Consider the following 25,224-nt stretch of genomic DNA (forward strand, 5'->3'; position numbering starts at 1 on the left):
CCCCTCAAGGATTGAACTCACAACCCTGGGTTTAACAGGCCAATGCTCAAACCACTGAACTATCCCTCCCATCCCTAGGCATCTCTAATTTGTTTGAATATAAAGAATGGAATCTCTAGTTTATTTGAATATAAATCCTTCTCATTTTGTAGGCTTTTCACACTTTGATTTCAACATGGGAATACATTAAAATTGCTCTCATGTACAAGTCCCTCTCCTTCTCATATGCTCCCGGCACTCTCCCTGGTTCCCCTCCCTGAGCTGTACAATGTGTAAGATTTTTCTAAGGAGCAGAATATCTAATCAATTGACATGGGGCCAGATTCTGCAATTCACACTCACGCTGAACAGTGTTTACTCAGGGGAGTACTCCCCTTGAAATCCTTGGTGCTACCTGCATGAGTTAATGATAATCAACATGAGTGTTACATGATCTAGCCATATATGGATAAATGAATCCACATGCATTTCTATGGCTCCCGCCACCGTAGCACCTGAATTAAGGTAAATCAAATGATAATTGTCACAAATCCTAGCAAGCACCTATCCTGGCCACCCACTAGGATGGCATGTGTGAGCTGGAGCCCCTGGGGTGTGTTAAGCTTAAAGCCTCAGCAGGCTGCCGCCGTATTTCTACCCTTAGCCTCTTTGGCCTATTTCCTGAGCACTGACTCTAGGACCAGTGCTGAACCTCAAGATACTCTATTTACTTGCCCACCTCTTCCCAGAATTCTGCCCCAAGGTGTGACGCTTCTTGTTTCGTTTAAGTCTCTCCTGGGCATGCAGTAGTTGTAAAGCAGCTAACACACACTGTGCGCAGAGTCTAGCATGTTTATGCTCTTTTAGTCTTAATCACACAAAAGCACAAGAGAGTACAGATCATAAAAAACCAATAAACATTACTCACATTTCCCTGTCTAGCTCAGCTTTCCCTTGGGAATCCTGCAGGACTATTAGTGTTCAGAAAGGCAAGTGGGAGTGTCCCCTGCATCATGAGGTTGTTACATGGTGATGGTCTCTCCCTCCTGGAGCCCGTTACCCAAGTGCTGTGACCTTGCTCTCGCCTGTCGCACACTTCCTTCCTGTCCGACTCCCTGTTCCTGTGTGGCTCCCTTATTCAAACTCCTCCTGGTCACCTGGCAGCCTTTGTTCTACCTTCTGGGTAACTTTCTGTTGCTCCTGCCTTCCCCACTCCCTTCAGAGGGGTTGTGCTAAAACTGGATTTCTAAGGAGCCAGCTGCTTTTTAGCATAACCTTTGTGAGCAGTAAGTACCATCATTAATAAGTATTTCTTTTTGTTCCTGTCTGGTGCGTCCTGCTACAGGCCCTTTGGGCAATGATGGATCCACATACATGTAGGCCCGCATGATATAGCAGTTTTTCCATAGCACAATTCACAATATCAATCAAAATTCATAAGTTGTGCAGACATAGCCCCAGTTTATCCCAATAGTGCTGTAGGAGTGTGTTGAAGGTTAGAATCATTCCTTCAACTGGCTACAAGGCATCACTGCAGGGTGACTGAGACCTCCTCTTCCGACAGACTTTGCTTTGCAGCACTCCCTGGTGCTGCCAGGAAGTCAAGGACCCAACTCAAGGATTATTTGCAAATCTAAGTGATCTGAAGCTGCATCTCCTCATACAGTTCCCAAATGGGCAGTTTTATTAAGAACTGCCTTCTGAATCTCATCCATATCCTGTATCTTCCTCCACCCCTCTGCTGCTAAAATATACATGAAGTTTTATAGTCAGTTGTTTTGCCTTCAGGTCTGTTCACAGTTCCCCTTCCAGCCTACAGTGTTTTCATATTCGTCTGTTGCCAGTAGGAAATTCATAATTCTCTTTTAATGCTACTACACTTGTTCCCCCAGACTCTCATGTGATTAATAAGACATTCAGTACCAGGAATGGATGAAGCAAGAATCCCATCTCAATGATGTAAAACGTTTGCACAAAATAAATAACATCCCGGTTAAGTAAATTTGCGTATACACTTTACCTGTAATTAGCTCACATATAAACAGTGCATAACCTATAATTAAAGGCATTTGCGTCTTTTCAGTTACTTTTCTCAACTTGAATGAACTCTGGTGTAAAATATTCCCCTTGTTTTGATTACATATAAAGAAAGTTACATCTGAAAAACTATGTTAAAAGAACATTGAGGTTGCAAAGTCAAGCACTCAGGAGATAGCACAGCTGTGGTTCCCCTTGTGTGTATGCATTAGGATACAATCTTTAATTACAGGATCACATTCTGTTATGACCACAGGATCAGTTCCACCAGTTCTTACCACTCTCAGCCTATCCTTGTCCCCACTTTGCTCTTCATCCCTCAGTAGTTGTTAGGATGCTTCCTTCCTCTTGTCTACGCTGCCTTGGGGCTATCAGAGGAAGCATTTTGAGCACAGGAAAGCCAATCCTCTTTCTCTTAGTTCTGATGCCTGGCACCACAATGGTCCTCTGTAGTGGGAGGAACATTTTCCGGGATAGCCTTCTCAGCCCCTCCAACCTGGGATGGAGCATGCTCTGTACAGACAGAATCTCCAGAGAATTTAGCTACCAAACTCAAAAAGTCTTTACTGAGCATGTGTGAACTGAGATTTTTCAGGTGTTATAATTTGGCCAAATTTGTTTTCCAAAAGGCACATCCCGGGCAGCAGGGCAATCACTCTGCCAAATGTTAAGTCCCTGATCCCAAGCATGGAGGCACCAGAACTTCTCAATGAAATGGTTGCAAGATTATTATTTTTTAACATGAGCAAAAAAAAATCCCTACCTTCATTCTCAGAAATGGCTGAACCATTTTTGCTAAAACTGTTTTGTTTTTTGATTGATCCCTTTTATTTGTTTTCAAATACAGAAGGTGCATTAAGTAATTTCATTACCTGCAATAGTACTAACCTTCTTACTAATTGTGATGTGGCTACTGTTAGTCAAAGAAGACTCACTCTATAGCTGCTGGGAACCTGAAGCTTATTCTGAAACACCTTGCTTAGCTCAGAATTCTGGATATATTTAAAACAAACGTCACATTTTGGATTGGGCAAGGCTGTCTTTGTCAAATAGCAACCTTTGGGACTAGCTTTTGGGATGCTGTTGTTTCATTAGAATTTAGATTATTGTACTTAGGTTTATCAACAGTTAATATGAAATTCATCAGTACTTTAAGTGAATATTTTTCCTATGAAATAGTACTTGCCAGATACATTTTTTGGAAAGAATGCCATCTTCACCTACGTAGATGAACCATTGTACAAGGGAACATTTAAGACGAATATGAACCAATCTTCCCTAACTGTGTTTTAAAGCCAACATGTATGTCACCAGAATATGTAAGATATAGAATATTTGTTCTAAATTGTTACATCCTCGCTGTATCTCTTTTAAGCCCAAAATCAACATGCCTCCAGCTGTCCAAACATATTTGACATCTATCTATTGCAACATTCTTAATAAGTAATTTCCAGCCTCATGTTTGTTCTTTCACACTTAGTGCTCTTAAAGGTTGTGGAAAATAGAGAATGTTGTATTTGAGATCACATAATTCACAGAGGAACATACAACATTAATGGAGCTTTGAAACCCAGGGCTTCATTGACATTAGAACCTCCAGGGGAAGCCAGATATTCACAGGGTATTTCTGAGTCCACAATTTTTCCCTTTGGGTTTCTGAATCCTCAGGGAGATGATAGCTGCAACACAGGTTGCCACAGCGTATTGCCAGATCAGCGTGGACAGCTGTGGCTCTCAACAATAAGAAGCATTGTTAGGTCAATTTTAAAGTAGGTCCTTGAAGTTAATGTGATTATGCAAATGCTGTCCTAACTACCATGGCTCTCTTATATCCTTCACAAATGAATGCATTGTCACATTTCATTATGTGGATACAGTCCCACTGGTGTGGTGGTATCATTATATCTCTTGGAAATGGACCACGTAAAGGCCATTCACTGTTGGCATTGCATTGCGCCTTTCCTCAGGCAAAGCAACTTTGACCCACAAATTAGAGTGGTAAGGATTTTCAGGCCAAACGGTGCTTGCCTTATTCACATGATTACGCCCATTGACTTCACTGGGATTGCTTGAGTAAGGCAAGCAGGAATTACAGTTAGAGACAATTCTACAGTTAAGTCCAGTCTGCAACTTACACATGTTGAAGTGAAGATGTGAGAAACTTTAAACCCCTGTGTTGCTGGACAAATCACTATCATCCTAACATCTGAATAGGGTCAAATAAATGTTAGTGGTTTTATTCAAAGTCATTTGCAACATAAGTGTTTGAAAATGACTCCAGATACATTTGGAAGACAAGAGAATCATTTGGAAAACTTTAGTGCTTGACTAGCTTTTCTGTTTTTATTATTATTCATGTGTTTCACTGTAAGCACACCACAGCCTTTCCTAAAGCTGTGATCGCAAATGGAGGGAGTGTACAAATCTCTAGACCTGAACACAGCAGGCTTCAGGTGACTTATCAGTTAAGTGACATGACTGATTTCAGACCCTTAGTTGCTTTGTCTTCAGTGAAAACTGGTAGCTGCAGTTTCATTTGTCATAGCAAAATGTGGTCTTTGTTGTTCTCACAGCAAATCTCTTTTTGGATTATTTTAATTTTTTGCAGTGGGGGCTGCCAGTTCCCTCCATTTATTCTCTTTTGTAAGCCTATGTCTTTCTGGCAAAGAAGGCACATCAATACTTCCCCTGGGTTGGCTGGAAGGCGGCTCTCCTCAGAGAAATATGGAGTGCAACGTCTCAAAGAGCAGCATACACACTGTCTCTGGAGCAATCCTAGTCCTTTGTAGCTCAGGGAGATGGTGAGTTGTACCTGGAGCGCCACATCCTACAATACATTCTTCTCTTCTCATTTTATTTCATCCTTGTTGATGTATTATCTGAATGCCACTGGAGCAGTAGGTAGGTCAGACCTGTCCCCACCTATGTACATAATTAATAGAAAACCTAAGTTTAAATTATTCTAAATGTAATGAAATGGACTTCTCCTTTCTTCCATACATTTCAATTTCCTTGTGAACTTTTGACCCTGTCCTAGGCAGGTAACGCCAACGTAACAAGCCTGCAGTTCTAGCATCATGAGTCTCTCTCTGACACAACACAAAAGTACTTGAAAGTTTAACCAGCCTGGACAAATTGGCCTTTCAAATGGGATTTCTTTATTTCAAGATATATATATTTTAACAAGAGTTTATGTCTTGATTTGGAAATCCTTTGAACAAAGTCAGTTAAAGAGGAAGCAAAAGGAGCTTGTGTCAGTCTGATGGTTAGGGAGGCAAACCAAGATATCGCTTTAAATGTAACAGTCCATCCATTCAAGCTGACATATCAAAAAGGTGGTTGTTCCATTCATCCGATGCCAAAGTGGATGGTAGCAGGGGGGTTTTGGATGTCAGATAGATGCCCAAACCTTAGAAGTGACATCTTAACAATAGGAAAATAATCCAGCATGTTATTTTAATCATCAAATAGGTGCGGGCTGCTGTTTTATGATGCCTAAGGCCAAAGTATAGAGCGGGGGTGTCAGATTTATCCCTTTCGCCTCATACTGTTCTTGGGACCTAAACGTTCAGACTATGCCACTTTGGTCGAATGCAGACTGTCCAAAGCTGAGCTGAGACAAGTTTTTTTTCAGTCAAGGTGTATAGGATATATACACCCTAGTTTCCGTGGTGGTTTTCTTTCACTGTATGAGCTCCAGTTGTATTTGAGTGGGTTTTGTGACAAAGTATATAGATTCCGATCAGAGGTTGGCAAGGGAAGGGTTAATCCTATTTTGGTTAGAGGAAGCTACTGCTATGTCTTCATTGCAGAGTTAACTGAAGTTATCTGCACTCAAGTTACTCCTCTCAAGTTTGCCTAGCTCTAGTGAAAGTGGCCACGCTGTGAAACAACATGCCAGCTGCTGTGTCGATACTGGCACTGCCCTGGGCGGCAGGTGAAGCTTCCCCTGGGGATGGCTACCTCCATGTGGCCACCACAATCCATCCCCACTCTGCCCCAGGCCCTGCCCCTGCTCTGCCCTAGGCCTCCCCCCCAACTCCCTCTCCAGCTTTGCCCCCTCCCTGCTCTGGTCTCCATTGGTCACCACCATTCGCCACGTTGTTCCTCTCCTCCCCCGAGAGGCCCCCTTGCCCGCCACTCCCCCCATCCCTCTTCTCCTCCATTGTCCTCCCCATCGGGGTGGGGGGTGAGGAGGTATGTGGCAAGTGGCAGGCAGGGGGACCTCTCAGGGACGGGGGTGAAGGAGGAGGGACACAGCGAGCGGCTGGGACTTCTGGAGGGGGAGGCGGAGTGGAGGAGAGGAGGGATTCACCAGGTAGGGGCAGGCAGTGAGGGCCTCGGGGAAGGGGCGGAGCAGGGAGGGGGAGAGGAGGAGTGCAAGTGGGGCCACCACGGCCCAAGCATCTGGCATCGGGTCAGCAGCAGCTGTACCATGGGAGAGTTAGCTTCCTCTGGCCTTTTATACCTGTTGCCCATAGGCACTGCACTCGCTCAGATGTGGCACTAATATGTTTGGATAAATATGCCATGGTTCCTAGCCCTGCATAAGCTGAGCCACTCTATGAATTGTTTACCAGGGAACTGCGGGAGAACTACTCTGCCCTTTCTGAGCACATGGGGGGAATCGTGGGAAGGCACTGGAGGACTAGCAGAACTCAAATGGTACTAGCCTATGCCCACATTGCAGGAGTAGTTGTTTAGCAGCTGATGAGTTGTGCTAACTCAAGCTTCAGCCTACATCTCCTGACGGGCCAGCCAATTCCAGTTAAGGGTTTTTGTGTATGGGTGGGATGTGAGTTGGGGCAACACCTGAGTTACAACTCAAGTTAACTTTGCAGTGAAGACAAGCCCTTAAACACCAAGATAGCAAGCACTTCAGAAATACCATAGTGAGAACCACAGGTGCCTTCCCTGAGTGCAGGGCTGGGTCAGCTGTGGGCAATTAATTAATATTTTCTAGCTCAGTACTGTGTGGGTCTGATCCAAAAGCCACTGAAGTCAATGTGGTTTTTCACTGGCTTCAATGGGCTTTGGCACAGGGCCTATCCTACAGATGTACTGTGGTGGCTAAGTCTACCAGCAAGAGTTAGGGAGAAAGGAGTGCTAGAAACGTGACTGGCGCTGAAAGGAGAATGAAGAAAGAAAATATTGCTCTTTATTCCATCACTGAAATAAGATGTAGCTGAGCCCTTTGCTTTGGAGGGAGCTGAAGTAAGCCCTGGCTTGCCTTTTCTCTGGCTGAGGTAATCCCTGTTGTATTTTGTTTGGCTCTTTACTTGTCTCTTTGAAACAGACCACACCACAGAGCGGGTGAGGATCCATTGAGGGATGCAGAATTATTGTTGCTGGGTTTAGGCGATCACAGCGTGCAGATTGTGTCAGGGAAAGCAGCCACAGCTTCATACTCTTTCTTCATTGCTCCTATGCTAGTGACACCAGTCTTGTGCCACTGTTCAATACCAACAGCTTTTATTGATAATATTCTATCTGTGCACATGTTACAGTATTCAGAGGCTATGGTTAAAACTGCAAAAGAGGCATTTCCTTTCCCTCTCTTTATTGATCAGACGTAAGGATCTCAAAGCACTTCATAAACTGTTTACACACAGCCATCCATACACTGCAATGCAGGACACGTTGCTGGCCAAAGACATAATGGCAAAGCCCTATATATGAAAAGGGCTATGGAAACTCTAATGTCCATGCAATGCAAACAGGACAGTCATTGTTAAGGTGCCTCCAATAGACCTGCCACCACTTCCCCACAACTACATGATGAATTGCACAGTAAATATTTTTTCTATCTATAAAAGTTGGAGTAGTGCTTCTAGGATCAAAACCTGTGGTTGTTGGGAATATAGGTACTGTATTGCAAACCCATGGCTTACCATCCCCTCAAGTTTAGAGTGTGCCCATGTCTGTTGATTTGTGAATGAGTGAAACATTATCGCAAGAAAATGACAAACAGAGGAGTATACATGCATTCATGCACATCTGTGTTCCACCATTCAAGCTTCCTGATGCATTTAGCATCAGCAATGCTCCAGTTATGTGCTATCCTGGAAATAATTGGGAGATGTGTAGAGTTGGTCAAATAGTGTATGAATTTTTTTATGAACAGTTTTCTGAATTAAAAACTTTATTAGGCACAGTTTGTGAACATTCATTTGACAAAAAAAAGCAATGCAAATATCCATAAACATTGCATATTTGTGATTAATCAAAAAACAAAATTTGTTTACCCATGAAATGAAATTTTTTTCTGACAAAAGTCAAAGTAGTTCATAAATGTTAAGTTATTTAATTAAGGAACAGAAATAGCAGCACCATGTGACTTAGGTGACTAATCACAATCCCCCATAAGGAATTCTGATTAGTTGACAAATGCTTTCTATGAACAATTCACTTAAAGTTCTTAGACCCAAGTATGTTTGTAAAAATTATTTGTAGAACCATATTAAATACGTTACAAGTTTGTAACAAATTTAATTTGATTGCAGACAATTCATGAATAAAATGCATCAAATGTGTTGAATAAATTGCTACATTTTAATTGTATAACCAGCCCTGTTGATGTGCCTGCATTTCTGAGGGCAGAATTTGGCTCTGGATGATATAGCTTCACTCATTTAAAAGTCAACAGTCATTCAAAGGAAAAGTTCTAGCTGTTCCTTTCTGGCAGGAAAAGAAGGTTGTGATGCTGGTGTCAAGTCCAGAAGAAAGAGGCCAACAATAACTCCAGTTGGTTAGGAATGACCAATTTAATTTGAATTAGGACATGAGTCATAGGGGGATTGAAAGATTTGGCCAGGCTGCCTCTCCTTGGCTGCTCAGCTAAAAGCATACCTCAGACACGCTCATTCTTGGCAATGCTTGTCTGCTCTGTTGATTGACTCCTCCCATAATAATGAAAAAGCAGCCAAGCAGGATGCAGAACAGTGTTTAAAAACCATAATACTTACTTTCCTTAACTCCTAATTGGGAATTGATTGTTTCCCAAGCTGAAATCTTTTAATAGTTTTCTTTCTTCTTTACTGTATAAACTAAATCCTTCCTCCTCTGGCCCCCGCATAGGGGAATAATTTAGATACAGAATTTAATCTGGCAGAAGGGGAAGGTAGAAAAGGTGGATGAACTTAAATGGCTTAAATGATTGACAATGTGGGGTTGTGGTTTGCTCCAGAGCAGTAGGTTTTCAACCTGTGGTCCACGGACCCCTGGGGGTCCGCAGACTGTGTCTAAGATTTCCAAAGAGGTCTGTATCTTCTTTCAAAAAATTGTAGGGGTCCACAAATAAAAAAAAAAAGAGGTTGAACACAACTGCTCTAGAGTCAACCACTTGCCTGGCCTGCCAGGGTGAAGGAGATATGCCAAAAGGATGGGTAGGGAGAGTACATAGGACCAAGCGAGTGAGGGTAAAAATAATGATTACCTTGGAAATATAGTTCTTCCAGCTTTTTGTAGTGAGATGTAACCCACCCAGTGGTCAGTTTGTGTTATGGGTCTCCTGCGGTGTCTGATCCACTGCAGATGTGAATCTGGGTACAGCCACTAGCTAGTGGCTCCATAGCTCAAGCTGTCCAGACTTTTATACTTTTTAGTTCTGGAGATCTGCAGTCCAGGATGGGAGCTCTCACAAAGTCGAGTTTTGTCCAGGATTTGAACCTGGAACCTCTTGCATAGAAAGTGCACTATTCTGGAACAATGTACTGAGGAAAGTTAGAAAATTGCAAAGCCAGCTGGAAAACTGCTTCATGCCCTGGTATTTTCTGTTACTGTTTCACTGCTCCTCTGCCTCTTTTTAAAATAAAAAAACCCCTCTACCTGAGACAAAATAACACCTTGAAATTAGTGCCACCTGCTTAAATAATATACATATATATAATTCTTTGCAAAATTCAAAAGCCTTCACACTGGTGACATTATGAACCTATAATTGCAGGGCTGTAAAATGGTTCATAGATGTTTGAGCCAAATTCTGCTCTGTTAAACTAGAAATGCAGAATAACTTGATTGAACCTCAGTGGGCCAAATTCTACTTTCACATACACTGCTGACTTTGCTGGCGTGACTCCATATTTCCAACAGTCTGGGATAAATTCACCCGTGTGGAGAAGCTGAACTGGCACAAAGCCAATTACCTCTTGCAAAGACCACTCACATCCTCAAGAGAGGGTTTGAATGATGCCTAACTAATGCATAGGACTTATGCTGAGCCTCTGCAAAGGGGTGTGTTTTACCCTTTGAGCAGAATTTGACCCAAGGGAACTGTTCAGGTGAGCACGGCAAGCAGGATTTAACCCTTATTTTGCAAAGCAAGCACAGTGAAAATTGGTAGGAAAAAAATAAATAATCAAATATGTGGGCCACAGCATTCAAACAAAGCCTGTTCCCTTGTTCATTCCAAGATCCGCATGCATGCAGAATTCTATGCAAATCTGGCTTAATCTGCTGGGTGTTTTGCATTTTCAATAAAAGGAATGAAAAGAAAAAGGAAGAGTTTCCCTACATAAATGTCATCATAAATAAGGCACCCATTAAAATGATTTTTGCATGCCATGTTAGGGCGATTAGTGCTCTGCAAAAAGAAGAATGTTTCAATACTGGGTATTTCCAGAACAAACCTCCAGATTCCCCATTTAGCTAAACCCTAGCTAGATGGTTACAGTAATGTGTTCTCTAAAACCACCAGTGCTTTGCAGTTAGGACTGCAGACTTTCACGGCCAGGGGCAGGCTTCTCAGTGAAATGTGAGACCTAGCATAAGTTCGGGGTTGTTTTAGCTTTAATGCCTTACTTAAGCTGTAACATGCCACAAACAAAACACTTTAGCATTGCCAAAGCAGCAGTCCATGAAATCCTGCAGCCCCCTCTCATTTTGTGTATACAATTTCATGCCCCCGAATCTACAACGGACGGTCAGTGCTGTCCCCCACTCTAGCAGACTACAAAGACAGTAAATAAGCCGCAGAATGAGCAATTCCCCCAGTGTGTGGGCAGCATAAGGCTGACATAAGCAGCCCTACACTGGCCTGTGGCTGCTCCTACTTACACCAGGGGCCAAAAGCACCCAAGAATGCAGGCTCCGCACAGGGGGCTGTAAAGCCACATTTGTCCTCTCCGTTCCCTGGACTGCACCTCTGGAGGTGCACATGACCTGGGCGAGAAACTGTGCGCACAGCTTAGAGTCCCAGCACAGAAAGAAGGCAGCTAAGGTCACTTCAAGCCATCTTTTGACCTTTTATTACACTGGGCTGTTTGGGGACTGGAGGGGCCCTCCAAGTAACTTAGGCTGCCCTGGGGAACCTGTCTAAATTATGACAAGTCTCGCCGGGCTGCCCTATGGGCTGCAGCATTCCCTGCAACCGCTGCAGCGCTGGTGTCAGGGGCCCACCCTGCCATACCCCTCCCACAGCAGCACACGCATGTCCCAAGGCTTGCAAGGGGCATCCTTGAATGGCAGCCTTACGGCTGTCTACCCCAGTGCCCGTACTGGGAGAATCCTCCCCCAGGGGGATGTGGGCTCTAAGGGCTCCTTTACACTGCTCCAGCCCCTTTACCTTGAGTAAATGGGCTGGAGTCAGGGTGTGGAGCTTATCCCTGGGTCTTAGAGACTTAGTAGGTTGGGTCTCAAATTATGTTAAATTGTCTCTCAGATGGAGCCAAATTCTGCTCCCATTTACACCAGTGTATCTCTGGAATGCCTGCATCAACTTGAACTTTAACGCCTGGTGTTAAGTAAGATGAACAATTGGTTTAATAGTAACTTGTATGATAGCATTTATTGAAAAGCTGATAGAGCAAGGTGCAGAGTGCCCTCACTTCCAGCTAAATCTAGGGAGGGTGATTCTCCTCTGCACTTTCCTGGATCTGGCCCTACAGGCCTGATCACTTATCCATGAAACTCACTAGGGGTTTTGGGTTAGATTTTGATCTCTGGTTTGTTGAGCCGTGTAAAAAGTACACATGGACGTCCTGCTGCAGGATATGCAGCCAGCATATACTGCTTTTATTGCATCTGGTATGCCAGTCTCAAACGGGAGGACACACACAAACTGGTCAATATCCCAGCAGAGCACCAGTTTTGCATAGAAGCTGCTGCTGGCCCCTCAGTTGCCAAGATTAATCTTTTTTGGTGTGGCTGTAGCTTTCGGGCCTGCATCTGCTCTACGCTGAGCACCCTTGACTCCCATAAAGGTCAGTAAGAGTTGAGGGTGTTGACTGCATCAGGATGAGGCCCTTTAGGTCTGAACAAAGTAGGGTGACCAGATGTCCCGATTTTATAGGGACAGTCCTGATATTTGGGGTTTTTTCCTATATAGGCTCCTATTACCCTCCTCCTCCGTCCCAATTTTTCACACTTGCTATCTGGTCACCCTGGAACAAAGTCATACTCTTAGAATGCTACTAAGAATATACTACTACTGTATACTGGACTGAGGCAGAGCCCAGCCTGCCAATGCTTACTCATCTATTTGTCCCATTGGCCTCAATAGAAAAAGTCCTGTTGACTTGATGGTGGCAATATTATATCTGACAATAATGTTTAATATGAGCAAGTTTCAGAAGCGAATTTAAGTAAAAAAAGGACACACTTTATTTATCTACAAGGCAGTAAGTACATTGTCATATCAAAAATTAAGTGCAGAGGAAGCTGCACCAAATGCTATTAAGGCAGCGAAGTCAGAGTCTTATTAAAAACAAAAACAATCAGTGTCCTTGCCATATCGGTAGAGGTTTGGTACGGCAGTATAAAGAACCATACATTTCTAAGAACCTGATTCAGTACGTGAAACCCAAGTTAGGGAACAATTAGGCTAAACATGGAACGAAACAGACGACATGAACAAGACAGCGTTCTCCCAAACATATGAAGGTGCAATGCATGCTCTTACAAACCAGTGAGAAACAAAACACAACCAGACAAAAAATAAAAAAGAAATCTCCCAGGAACAGTGTTCAAAAGTATTGCTTATAAAAAGGGGGGGGGAGGGGAAGGGGGAAGTAAATATATAAAAAAATAAAATAAGAAGGTCTGAAATGCTAGTGCATAGTCAATTAGCTAACACCAAGGTTTGTTTTCTTTCCATATAAAGCTCTACTGCCCCTTTTACACTAGCAGCACGTCTACATGCTAAAGTCCATAGCAGCAAAACACAGTATCCATTTGGCATTTACAAAATTAAATTACTGAATAAAAATATAATTTGTTCTCATAAATCTATGTTTCATACAGTAATAATTTTTAAAGCAAGCTAATCAAAATCCCCAAAAAACAGAAACACACAATGTATAAGTGGTCTAGAACCATAACAAATCAAATAGTACTTCAAACGGTATGGAGTTTTGAGCATTCACAATCTCGATCAGTTTCCCCCCTTTGTATAGACTAGCGTTTGCAGTAATGCTTTTTTATTGCAGTATTTTATACCAATGCATTTTGTTCAGTGATTTAGAATCAAACTGTCTGAGTACCTGCTCTTTATAAAAACCCCACACATTTCATCACTGAAATAACAATACTGGTGTATTATGTCTGCTTGATCTGAAAAAATACAAAAAAAATCACTTGATTTTTAAAAGTCTGCATTAAGATAATAATTAATTGATTAAAATTCAATACCTAATAATTTAGGCAAGTGTCATTTATTAAAAAAAAATCCTTTTAAGTTGGGTGAAATCCAACAAGAATATGCTCAGTGACTAAATGCACTTTGTGCTGCTCCCAACTGTTGTACCACAACAAAAATATGTTCTTCTCCCATTCGTGAAAAGTTTTCATGTAGAGGAATGGTGAATTCCAGGTCAACTTGAAGTGTTTTGAAAACCATAATGCTTGTCTGTAGACCCTTTACATGACCAGAGTCCGGGCTGAAAATGCATTCATGTATTTGCGTGCCTGCTCGGTAAGGATCATCTGATCCTCTATCTTCCCACAGGATGCTGATTCCCAGGCATTGCTCAGATGCTAAATTTTAAAAACAAGGAGAGAAGTTAGGGTCTGGTAGAATATTATTTATTTTTTTGTATCATGGTAGCACCTCCAGGCTCCAACTCAGATCAGACCCCAGGGTGCTACACACTATACAAACATACTAGGAGACAGTCCTCTGCCCTGAAGAATTTAACATCTAATTAGACAAGATATACAAAGGAAACATTATTCCATTTTACAGATGGGTAACTGAGGCAGAGAAAGAGATTAAATGATTTATTATCAAACAGGTAGAGCAGGGAATGGAACTCAAATCTCCTAAGACTTAGAAGGCTATCCTTCCTCTGTACAAGAGTATCTTCAGAGAGTTCCCTTCTCTTGCCTTTCGAGTAAAGGCCTAACTACACAAGTTCTTTGCAGGTTAAAAACAGTTCTGACAGATTAAAAACTACAGGCCCCTGTAAATTCCTGCTGGATTTTTATTCTATAAAGATAGATTCTACCTGCCTCTAGACCCCTCAACCAGATTTGATGATCATGACAGCAGCTAACACATAGTTCAACCTTCTTAAGCCACTTTTACCTATGTGTAGTGATTAGCACATACCCAGTCGTAGATCCACTTTAACAAAAAGGAGGAGGGGGAGAACTGGCTTTCAACAGAAATAACAAGTTAATTATAATTTAAGACATTTCAGTTTTTGGATTATTTACAGGGATTGGAGACTATTCAATACAGTGTTACACTGAGATAAGCATATCCACTGTGAGGGCTGCGCACAGTGTGTTTGTTTACTCACTATCGGGGTGAAATGTTTTGCATTGCCGTGAGCCACAAGAAGTGTAGGAATTTCAGCTCCTGGAATTTACTAACACACACACATTTTCCCTCTGATCTATTTTTGTTGTTCAAACTAACACTTTTGCTAGGGCAATTTACCATCTAAACACATGACTGCATTATTAGGCAGTGCTAGCCATACAAATTTCCATGTGTTCTAAACATCATTACTTGATTCGAAATTGTTTGCTAAGAGGAGAATTGTCCTGTTGTTGACAACAAGTTGGTGGATCTCCTGATTGCCTGAAGATCTAAAAGTGTGGCCAAATCAGCAGAAACAAACACGAATCCTCCTTTGCCTGCAACATGCAGCATCTTGTACATTTCAAGATCCACACTGCTCAATTACATGGTCATTATCTGCCCTAATTCTAGGACTCTAGCTTAAAGCATGTGCTGTTTCAGGTACTTGTTCTGGCCTACTGAACACATAATAGGCTCCTTAGTTAGTCTCTAACCTGAATTTATATAGAATATTATCCTAACTGGGAACAATGTTATCTGAGACACATTTAGATTTGATGCGGAAAGCCATGGAACCCAGTATATAATTTGAAAGATTACATAAATGTGTTATCCTAGATAACATTTAACAAATATCCCAATAAAAACCTTGCTGTGCAGGGTGCGGTACAAACACATAGGTAGACATACTCCTTGCCCAAAAGGGGCTTACAATCCAAAAGAGAGAGAATATATGACCAGTGGAGGGAAAGGGATACAACATATAAGCAGTGTGATCCGGGTGAAGGCTGGCGCACATCATATTAGAGTTGTTTTCTTTATATCTGGATTTTTCTTTTTTAATTTATTTATTGCCTTTGCCCATTTATTTTTAGATTCCAAATGTTGGGTCTGATCCTACACTCTTTTTGCATGCAAAACTCTCACTGACTTCCAATAAAGTCCCACACCCAGAAGGAGTGCTAAGTCAGGCATGAAATCATTGGGCTCTGCATGTATCTGTGAAGAGAGACATGTTATACACCTAGTTCAACTCAACCTCATCTTGTCATACACCTTGTGGTGTGACTCCGTCTAGATTATGTACCACAGCCAAAAAGCAGGTGTGACATACTTTTCACTTCACAGACGTGCATCTGACATGCCACAAAATGCTGCAACTTCCTCATATGTTTTAGGTAAACAGCTTCCAGTGCACAATTTTCAAAAGCACCTAAGTCATTTAGAAGCCTAAGCTACATTGACTTTCAATGGCATTTAGGCACCTAAGTGACTTAAGTGCTTGTGAAATTTTTACCCCCCACATATCTGGATTCTCTCACAAAAGAGTCAAATTAATCTTTGGTGTAACACCACTGATTTTACTACAGGGTCGAATTTGGTCTCTAGTAAACAGTTGAAAGACAACTTCCCCCTGTTTGGTCATTCCAGAAGTCTGATGTTTTAAATAACAAAAGTATGTGTCCCTTTTCCTTATGAGCTTCTGAAGTTTCAATGTGCTGGTCTACTAAAGTGGGTTCAGTCTTCCTTTAAATAGCTGTAAACATATGCAGCAAGATTCCATCTGTCACAAGCTGACAATTTTTAAAAAATGGAACTAGAATCATGCAGAGAGTGTCCCAATTTCATAAACTATTCTTGAGTGTAAGGTATTTACAGTGGGCTCTTTGCATTAACAGATCTATGTGTTAAAAAATCATGTATCCTGCCATCTCCATATCTCAGCAGGCTGCTACATGTCTGTTATTCCACTTAAAGGCATTAAATAACATTTTCACCACTCTGGCCTTCATTTAAGTGAGCATCAAGATGGAAGAATCCAATGAAACAGTACCAAGCCCTACTTTTGGTATCTGTTGTCTCCCATGCTACAATGAGGAAGAAGAGTTGGATCAGGCACAAAATATTATGAGGGGTATAGGAGAATTCAATGGATCCACAACATGCTTCAGTTTAAAGTGACTTATATGACCTCTGCTCTATAGACATGATGGTAGAGTTTGGCTTCTAATATGTTTTCTACCTGTACTAGAAATTTAGACTTCATTAATTTCTCTCACACACACAAAGCACAAGTGAAGAGTCAAATTCTTTAGTCCAATTTAAGTCAGTATGAGTTTTGTCTGAATAAGGACCACAGAATTTGGACCAAAGTACCGGTGTGATTTCTATTGAGGTTTTCACTCTTGTGGTTTGCTATTCAGATAATGTTTTAAAAATGTTAGAACAAGCCCTTAACAAAGCACAATGCCTTTGCTCTGCCAGCCTTGCAGCTCCCTTCTGGAGGCATGTGTTAAAGTCATCTGAACTCGAGCAACTCTACTTCCACTCTTGGCACAGATCATTAGGTCTCACAACCCAGGCAGAGCATATTTCCGGATGTGAGACAGAAGTCCAAGAAGCCACTTTGTAAAGAGGGAAAAGCAACTTGAAGGCTGAGAAGCACAATAAACGGCTCTTTCCATGCCACCAGATCAGCAAGAGTGTCAATAGGGCTCAGTTGCAAGAGAATTTCAACATGAGTGCAGAAAGCAGAGCCTAACATTCACATTAAAAGATTAAAAGAAAGGGACGGGGGTTGAGCAGAAAGCTAGGGACATAAAGGAAACAGGTCAGAACCAGACACTATAATACACCTTTTAGAGAGCCCTCATCACCTTCCCTGGTTCGGAACTCACTTAACAGTGCCGTACATAGGCAAAACTGTTGACATCAATAGGAGTTTTGCTGCACAAAGACTAAAGGATTGGGGCCACAATTAGAAACTTTAGGGCATGAGGCAAAGCCCACTGACGTCTAATGGGCTTTGGATCAGCCTTTAAGTCTGCACATGGCTAAGAATTCTTTCAGTCGTCTGTTACCAATATTTCTGTAGTAGTAGTTTTATTCTTTCACTGACAGTTTTTTCCCTCTTTAAATTAGAACAATGGAAAAAAAACAGAATATATACGCTACTGTGAGTTCCCATACAATTCTAGCCATGTCATTCTCCTTGGTTCATTTTTTTGCATCAGTAATCCTACCAGCACATCCTTCTCTTGGCAGAAGAATTATCTCACTTATCCTGTAACGTGCCTTCAGCTGCCCCAGGCAGAAGTGAACTGTAAACAAACTGTTAAAGCTTTAACTGGGATATCCAGTTAAAGCACTTTAAATAAAAACTTGGATCCTTTAAAGAAAACAGAACAGTAAGGCAAGACAAGGCTGTGCAAAGGTGCTTTTCTGACAGGACTAGCTTTCTGCACCCAGGGTATGAATTGCCTTATATTATGCTGTCTGTATATTTTTAACACGTTCTTTCAGCATTACCACACTATACTTGCTGAGAATGGTACTCGCAACAAGCACTTCTGTAGTCACATAATACAGAGCTACTACACTGATGGAAATATAATAAAAATCTTTGGGCAAAGACACCTATTCGAAGATATATTTAAAGCTCCCTGGACCAGATTCTGATCTCAGTTAGGCCCGTGAAAATCTGCAATCGCTTCACTGAAGTTATTGATGTTCCTCTACATTTGCACAGGTGTATCTGAGCAGCATGTGGCCCAGCTGTTCTGACATTAAAGAAACTGTCAAAGACATTCTAAGGGGTGAAACTACTGAGAGTGTTTTACCCTCCTTCTCTACTTAAAGAGTATGTGGGGTACTGAGACCAATTGCAACCTATACTGATATTTTATGGCTGACTTCATAGGCACCGACTCTGTGGGTGCCCCGCAGCTGGAGCACCCACGGGGAAAAATTAGTGGGTGCTCCACACCCACCGTCAGCCAAGCGCCCCACTCCTCTCCTCCTTCTCCCCCCACAAATGCGCCACGTCCCCGCACCTCTCCCTCCCTCCCAGCGCTTCCCGCCCCCCCTGCTGCCTAACAGCTATTTCGCAGCGCGTAGGACTTTCTAGAAGGGAGGGGGAGGAGTGGGGATGCAGCATGCTCAGGGGAGGAGGCAGAGAAGAGGTGGGACAGGGGAGGGGACTTGGGGGAAAGGGGTGGAATGGGGGCAGGGCAAGGATGGTGCAGGGGCAAGAAGAGGCAGGGCAAAGGCGAGGCCAGGGGTGGGTGGGGTCGAGCACCCACGGGGAGAGAGGACGTCGGCGCCTATGGCTGAGTTACAGCATGCCATTAGACGTGGGGTTACAGTAGAAATGCAGAGCTCCTTACTTAATAGTAACAGCAGAATAGATGCCCTAATAAAGCATTTCCCTAACAGAATATAATACCCATCAAATATAACCTTAAGCTTTCCTATTTCATCAGTATTTGGAACCAAGGCATGTTTTTTCACTAGCTATTTATCAGTTCCATGTGAAGATTAATGCGGATGTTGAGCTACTGTAAACCAATTCTATTTCATTTGCTTAGGGAATAATCAGTTCTAATTTGCTTAAGTAGCAGCAATAAACTAGCACTAAGGATATGTCTACACTGCAAGTAAACACCTGTGGCTGAACCATGTCGGGTGAATTGGGCTTGCAGGGCTATAAAATTGTGCTGTAGACATCTGGGCTCTGGGTGAAGCCTGGGCTCTGGGACCCTATGGGCTGCAGCTTGAGCCTGAACATCTATACCGCCATTTTACAGCCCCACAGCCAAAGCCCGGCATGGCCAAGTCAGCTGACCTAAGCCAGCCATAGATGTTTAACTGCAGTGTAGACATTGGCTCTTACTGGGGCACTGAGCAATCCCCTCTCCAACTTGGTGTTCTTCCAATTATACAGATATGTAGCCCACTCTTGCTAAATAAAATAAAATGTCACGGCCCTTTGGCTTTTATTATTATACGGATTATATCAATGTTAGGAACAAGCATTTGGTGGTGATAGTGCCAAAACCTGGAACCCTGTTTCAGGCAAAATTCACATTTGGAACCAATCAGAGTTGTCCTGGGTAAGGATAATGGGACGAACACTGAGCACCTGTCAGATTTTGTCTCCAAGTAAAGACTTCAGGATTTTCCCTTTAGATTTTTCTTCCCCCTTTAGATTACATTCTTTCAATTCAAAGCTTAGCTCATAATGCTGCAATGGCCTCTCTGCTGGTGGTCTCTGAAAACTGCTTGAAGGAACCACAGCAGCTAAGGCAGCAGTCACCTCTGATGCATTTGGCACCTAAGTTATGCTGCCCAGAGAGAACACTGTTGCACAGACTGATTGTCCCCTGACCTCTGACCTCTTCTGCTTTGCACAACTGAAGGAAGCAAGGTCACCTTTGTATCAGCCTAGAACAGAGAGAGGGGGCTACCCAACTAGCAGAAAACATACTATATCATGGCCACATTTCCCTTCCACACAAACTTCAACCCTTCTAGCAGGATTAGGGCTGTTCTGATCCCCTGCTTCACTCTGGGAACAGAGGGAAACATTATGATCCCAATATCCCCAGAAAGCCAGTCACCAACAGGTTCGCCACAAAGACCTCTGCTGCAAGCTATATATGCTGTCTCATGTGTATGTGTTTCACTTTCTAGCCTAACTTCAATATGCTGAAAGATCCACAAAATGAAAAAGGAGAAAATTAAACATCTTGTCAACTCATAACAATGGCCCTTGGAGAAGACTAACAAGGCCCCAGAGTAGAAATAACTGTGTTTTTTAACTTGCATTAAACTCATTCTTTAAAAGAAAATTAAGATTGTGACATAACCCATTAAAAGTCAGGAAATTCAAACTGAAGGGTGTCAGTCTGTGGTTAAAAAGAGGAAAGTGATGGGAGCTAAAGGTTTAAGATGTGCTGTTTAAACATGCAAGGCTTGTACAACATGTAGTTTCCTTTTTTTATTTCTAAACAAATCAATTTTTTTAGAAGTTTTGTATTTTAAAATGGCTGCTATGAGGTGATGTGTTTTGTCAGAGTGAGGACTGCAGGATTGGGTGTGCAGCCTGTGATTTAGTCTGATTTTCTTTCCCTGGTATTGTATATTTCTGTGATCGTTCTTGTTATCTGATAGACTAGTGGATATGTCAGTCTACTGAGTGAATATATCAATGTTCTTTAAAAGCATGTGTATTACACTTGAACAGCCAAATCCTAAAGGCTTTTCAGAGCCAGGCTTTACTCAGACAAAATCCCACTGAAGTGAATCAGTTTGCCTGGGTAAGGACTTATCCCAAAGTCTTATCTCTTGAAGTCCTTACTCAGGCAAAACTCCATCTGCAGTGAAATGGAGTTTTGTTTGAATTATGACCGTGAACAGACTCTGGGTGAAATTTACCAATCATATAAAGCCCAAGCACACTACACTCTGGGGTCTAGCGGCTGGGCAGTAAAGGTTCAGGTACAGCTACTTCAAAATGCGTGCGTAAAACCATTCCCAGAGACTAGTTATCAGTGGTTCAAAATCAAGCTGGAAGAACACATCAAGTGGAGTCCTGCAGGGATTGGTTCTGGGTCCGGTTCTCTACAATATCTTCATCAATGATTTAGATAATGGCAGAGAGAGTACACTTACAAAGTTTGCAGATACCAAGATGGGAGGGGTTGCAAATGCTTTGGAGGATAGGATTAAAATTCAAAATGATCTGGAAAAAATACTTCAAACCTTTACTCCAAATAGGATGAAATTCAGTAAAGATAAATGCAAAGTACTCTACTTAGGAAGGAACAATCAGTTGCACACATACAAAATGGGAAATGACTGCCTAGGAAGGAATACTCTAGAGAGGGATCTGGGGGTTATAGTGGATTGCAAGCTAAATATAAGTCAACAATGTAATGCTGTTGCAAAAAAAAAAAAAAAAGCAAACCTCATTCTGGGATGTATTAGCAGGAATATTGTAAGCAAGACACGAGAAGTAATTCTTCTGCTCTACTCTGTGCTTATTAGGCCTCATCTGGAGTATTGTGTCCAGTTCTGCATGCCACATTTCAGGAAATATGTGGACAAATTGGAGAAAGTCCAGAGGAGAGCAACAAAAATGATTAAAGGTCTAGAAAACATGACCTATGAGGGAAGATTGAAAAAACTGGGTTTGTTTAGTGTGGAGAAGAGAAGACTGAGAGGGGACATGATAATAGTTTTCAAGTACATAAAAGGCTATCACAAGGAGGGAGAAAAATTGTTCGCCTTAACTTCTTGAAGACAGGACAAGAAGCAATGGGCTTAAATTGCAGCAATGGAGGGTTAGGTTGGACATTAGGAAAAACTTCCTAACTGTCAGGGTAGTTATGCACTAGAATGAATTGCCTAGGGACGCTGTGGAATCTCCATCATCAGAGATTTTAAAGAGCAGATTAGAAGAACACCCATCAGGGATGGCCTAGATAATACTTAGGCTATGTCTACACTACAGAGATTACAGTTGCACAGCTATACTGATACAGCTGTGTTGCTGTAAGTTTGCTCACATAGTCGCTCTATGCTGCTGGGAGAGACATCTCCCATTGACATAATTAATCTACCCTCAACGAGCAGCAGTAGTTACCTTGGTATGAGAAGCTCTCCCGTTGACACAGTGCTGTGCACACTAATGCTTATGCAGACATAATTTATGTCATTCATGGGGGTGCAATATTCGCATCCCTGAGCAACATAAGTTTTGCCAACGTAAGTGGTAGTCTAGGCATAGCCTTAGTGCTGCCTCGAGTGCAGGGGACTGGACTAGAAGACCTTCCCTTTCAGTCCTATGATTCTATGATTACTAGTAAAGCTACCTAGGGACATAACATTTAGAAAATGGAGCAGGGAGGGGAACAATGTAAGGGAAAGCTTATTGAATATAAACAACAAGGAGTCCGGTGGCACCTTAAAGACTAACAGATTTATTTGGGCATAAGCTTTCATGGGTAAAAAACCCACTTCTTCAGATGCATGGAATCCTTGTTATTTTTGTGGATACAGACTAACACGGCTACCTCCTGATTCTTTACTGAATATAGTTATGCACTAACGAGTTTCAGCTGTTTTATACCTGTTAGAAAACATTCTGCTTTTACTACATACACAGGATCCTCCTGTAGTGGATGAAATGAAGTTGATGAGATTGTCCCTACAAGTTTGAGGGAGAAATATTGGTCCAAATTAATTGTTGATGTAAATCCACTGATGTCAACAATTACACCAGGAATAAATTTGATTCTTTTGTTCTTTATCTGCAGGTCACTAATGCTAATTTGGATTTGTTATGAGAGACACAAACCCTGATGCTGCATTACTATAAAATGACTGCCAAGTATCAGAGGGGTAGCCGTGTTAGTCTGGATCTGTAAAAGCAGCAAAGAGTCCTGTGGCACCTTATAGACTAACAGTCGTATTGGAGCATGAGCTTTCGTGGGTGAATACCCACTTTGTCAGATAAAATGGCTGTATTTCACCTCCGGGGGAAAAAGAAGATGAGTCATAATAGAGAAGCATTTCAGCCTGTAGCCTCATTCTTCATTTTTATTTTATATTTGGGTTGAACAACTAATGTCTCTTTGTCAAGTATGGAAAAGAATTTAACCTTTGAACTATTGTACCCAGGTGTCTTGTGTCAGCTACTCCTTTTTTTTATTACTAGTTCTTCTTTCAGTTTCCCGGTTACTAAGTATTAGGCTCAGTTATTAAGTCAGTTTTTATTCCTTCCCTACTTAGGTAAAATGCCCTTTTGGTCAAATCCTGAGAGGTGCTGAACACTTGATGAGCATCCTTCATGCTCACTGAAGTCAACAGCATTTTTGTCTGATGGAAATGTGTCAAGATTTTGTACAGAAATTAGGCCAAAGCTAGGCTGATATATTAAATCTGTAGACACAGCAAAACTCCTCACAGGTACTGATATGAGGAAGGAGAAAAAAAAAAAGAATAATCCCCTTGGATGATAACAGTTTATAAAGAAATGTACTTTGACAAAACAGGAAATGTAACTTGATTTAATATTTCCAAATATCAAAATATCCATTTACCAGGCAGTAAGTCACTAGGGGAGGGATTTTCAAAAACTCCTAAGGAGCTCAAGTGCTGATTTTCAATGGGATTTCTGCTCCTATGTCATTTAGGGAGACAAGGTGGGTGAGGTAATATCTTTTACTGGACCAACTTCTGCTGGTGACAGACACAAGCTTTCAAGCTACACAGAACGCTTCTTCAGGTCTGGGAAAGGTATTAAAAGCCTCACAGCTAAGTGCAAGAGCAAACAGATAGTTTAGCATAAGTAGTTAGCACATATTCTAAGGGACCATTCAATGTAGAGTGGTCCATTAACACCCCTGTAGTCATAGGACAAAAAGAGGGGTTAGTGGATTACAGAGTATTGTAATAAGCCATAAATCCAGTGTCTCTATTCAGTCCATGATTTTTAGTGTCCAACAAAGTTATGAATTTAAGCTCCCAGGCTGGTCTTTTGAAAGTGTGGTGCAGGTTTCCTATTTCATTTAGGCATTTTGGAAAATATCACCCTAGAACCTTAAAATTCAGTGGGAGTTTACTTTTCCATAGACATGTTCAGGATTTAGCTAGACAACTCTCAGTAACGCAACCTGATTTTATACATATTGACTAGAACGTGCTGAATTTTTTTTTTTTTTTTGGACAGAATGCTTTTTCACCAGAAAATGCTCTTTTGTCTAAACTGCTGATTGTCCAACTGGGGAGGAGGGTGCAATTCCAAAGGCTTGACGAGGTTATCAGAGGCGCAGTGGCTGTCTGTCTGCAGCAGGGAGAGCGGGCAGGAAGTTCCCAGCGGTTGGGGACGGGAAGAGAAAGCGCAGTCCTGCTATGCCCCAGCAGCAGCCTGCTGCTCTCCCCTTCCTCAGTTCCCTGGCCACTGTGGACTGATTGACTCCCTGTGTGCTCTTCCTATTGCTACCCTGTCCTGTCCTGTCCTATCTGGCAGGCCACAGCCCCGCATATTTTAAATCCTCTGGAGCCTGCAGGAACAAGAGGCTCTGGGCAAGGAGGGTGAAGACCCTAGTCTGCTCCAGTCTGTGCTGCCACCGGCACGAGGTGCCTGTTGGGGTCCTGCCACCACTCTGTACATGAGCTGCCCTCTGCCCTCAGTGAGTCACTTTCTTCCCCAGATGGGCGGGAGTTGTGGAAGAGGCCTATATGTGACTCCCATGAAGAACAGGGGTGCAGCAAAAAACATGTGGGAACCTCTGGTTCATATTGAAACTTTGCACTGGCATGTGTTGATTTTGAAGAAATTGGGTTTAGAAAAGAATATGGAAAAGAAGCATTCTGATACAGTGAAAATGTTCCATTTAATTGCTGGAATGGAACACTTTTTGAAACAAAATTTCACTTAGAAATTTATTTTATATTATTAAATGTGTATATATATTTAAAACTCAGCTTCAAAACAAACTTTTGATTGGATCAAAGCAAAAAAATTTTCAAAAATTTGGTTCTGCAGGAAATTTCTAAATTCTTTGTTTTCATTCCAATTTGGAAAGAAAACAAATTTAGAAACTGTGGAATTTCCTGCTAAGTAGAAATTCTGATTCTCACACAGTTCTACTACTGACATTAACATATTATTAACATTT

At 42.0% G+C, this 25,224-nt stretch overlaps 1 protein-coding gene across 6 annotated transcripts in view; it reads right to left on the reverse strand.

The window, feature by feature from the left end:
- Nucleotides 1–12,887: 12,887 nt before the first annotated feature.
- Nucleotides 12,888–25,224, reverse strand: part of MYB (MYB proto-oncogene, transcription factor) — an 89,363-nt gene continuing 77,026 nt past the window's right edge. For all 6 annotated transcript variants that reach the window (XM_039531467.1, XM_039531469.1, XM_039531466.1 and 3 more), the window contains one exon: nucleotides 12,888–13,986. In XM_039531467.1, coding sequence (XP_039387401.1) covers nucleotides 13,870–13,986 — 117 coding nt within the window. In that variant the 3' untranslated portion in view covers nucleotides 12,888–13,869. The remainder of the gene's footprint in view (nucleotides 13,987–25,224) is intronic.

The sequence above is a fragment of the Mauremys reevesii genome, linkage group 3 (assembly GCF_016161935.1).
Source record: "Mauremys reevesii isolate NIE-2019 linkage group 3, ASM1616193v1, whole genome shotgun sequence".
NCBI classification, from domain to species: domain Eukaryota; kingdom Metazoa; phylum Chordata; order Testudines; family Geoemydidae; genus Mauremys; species Mauremys reevesii.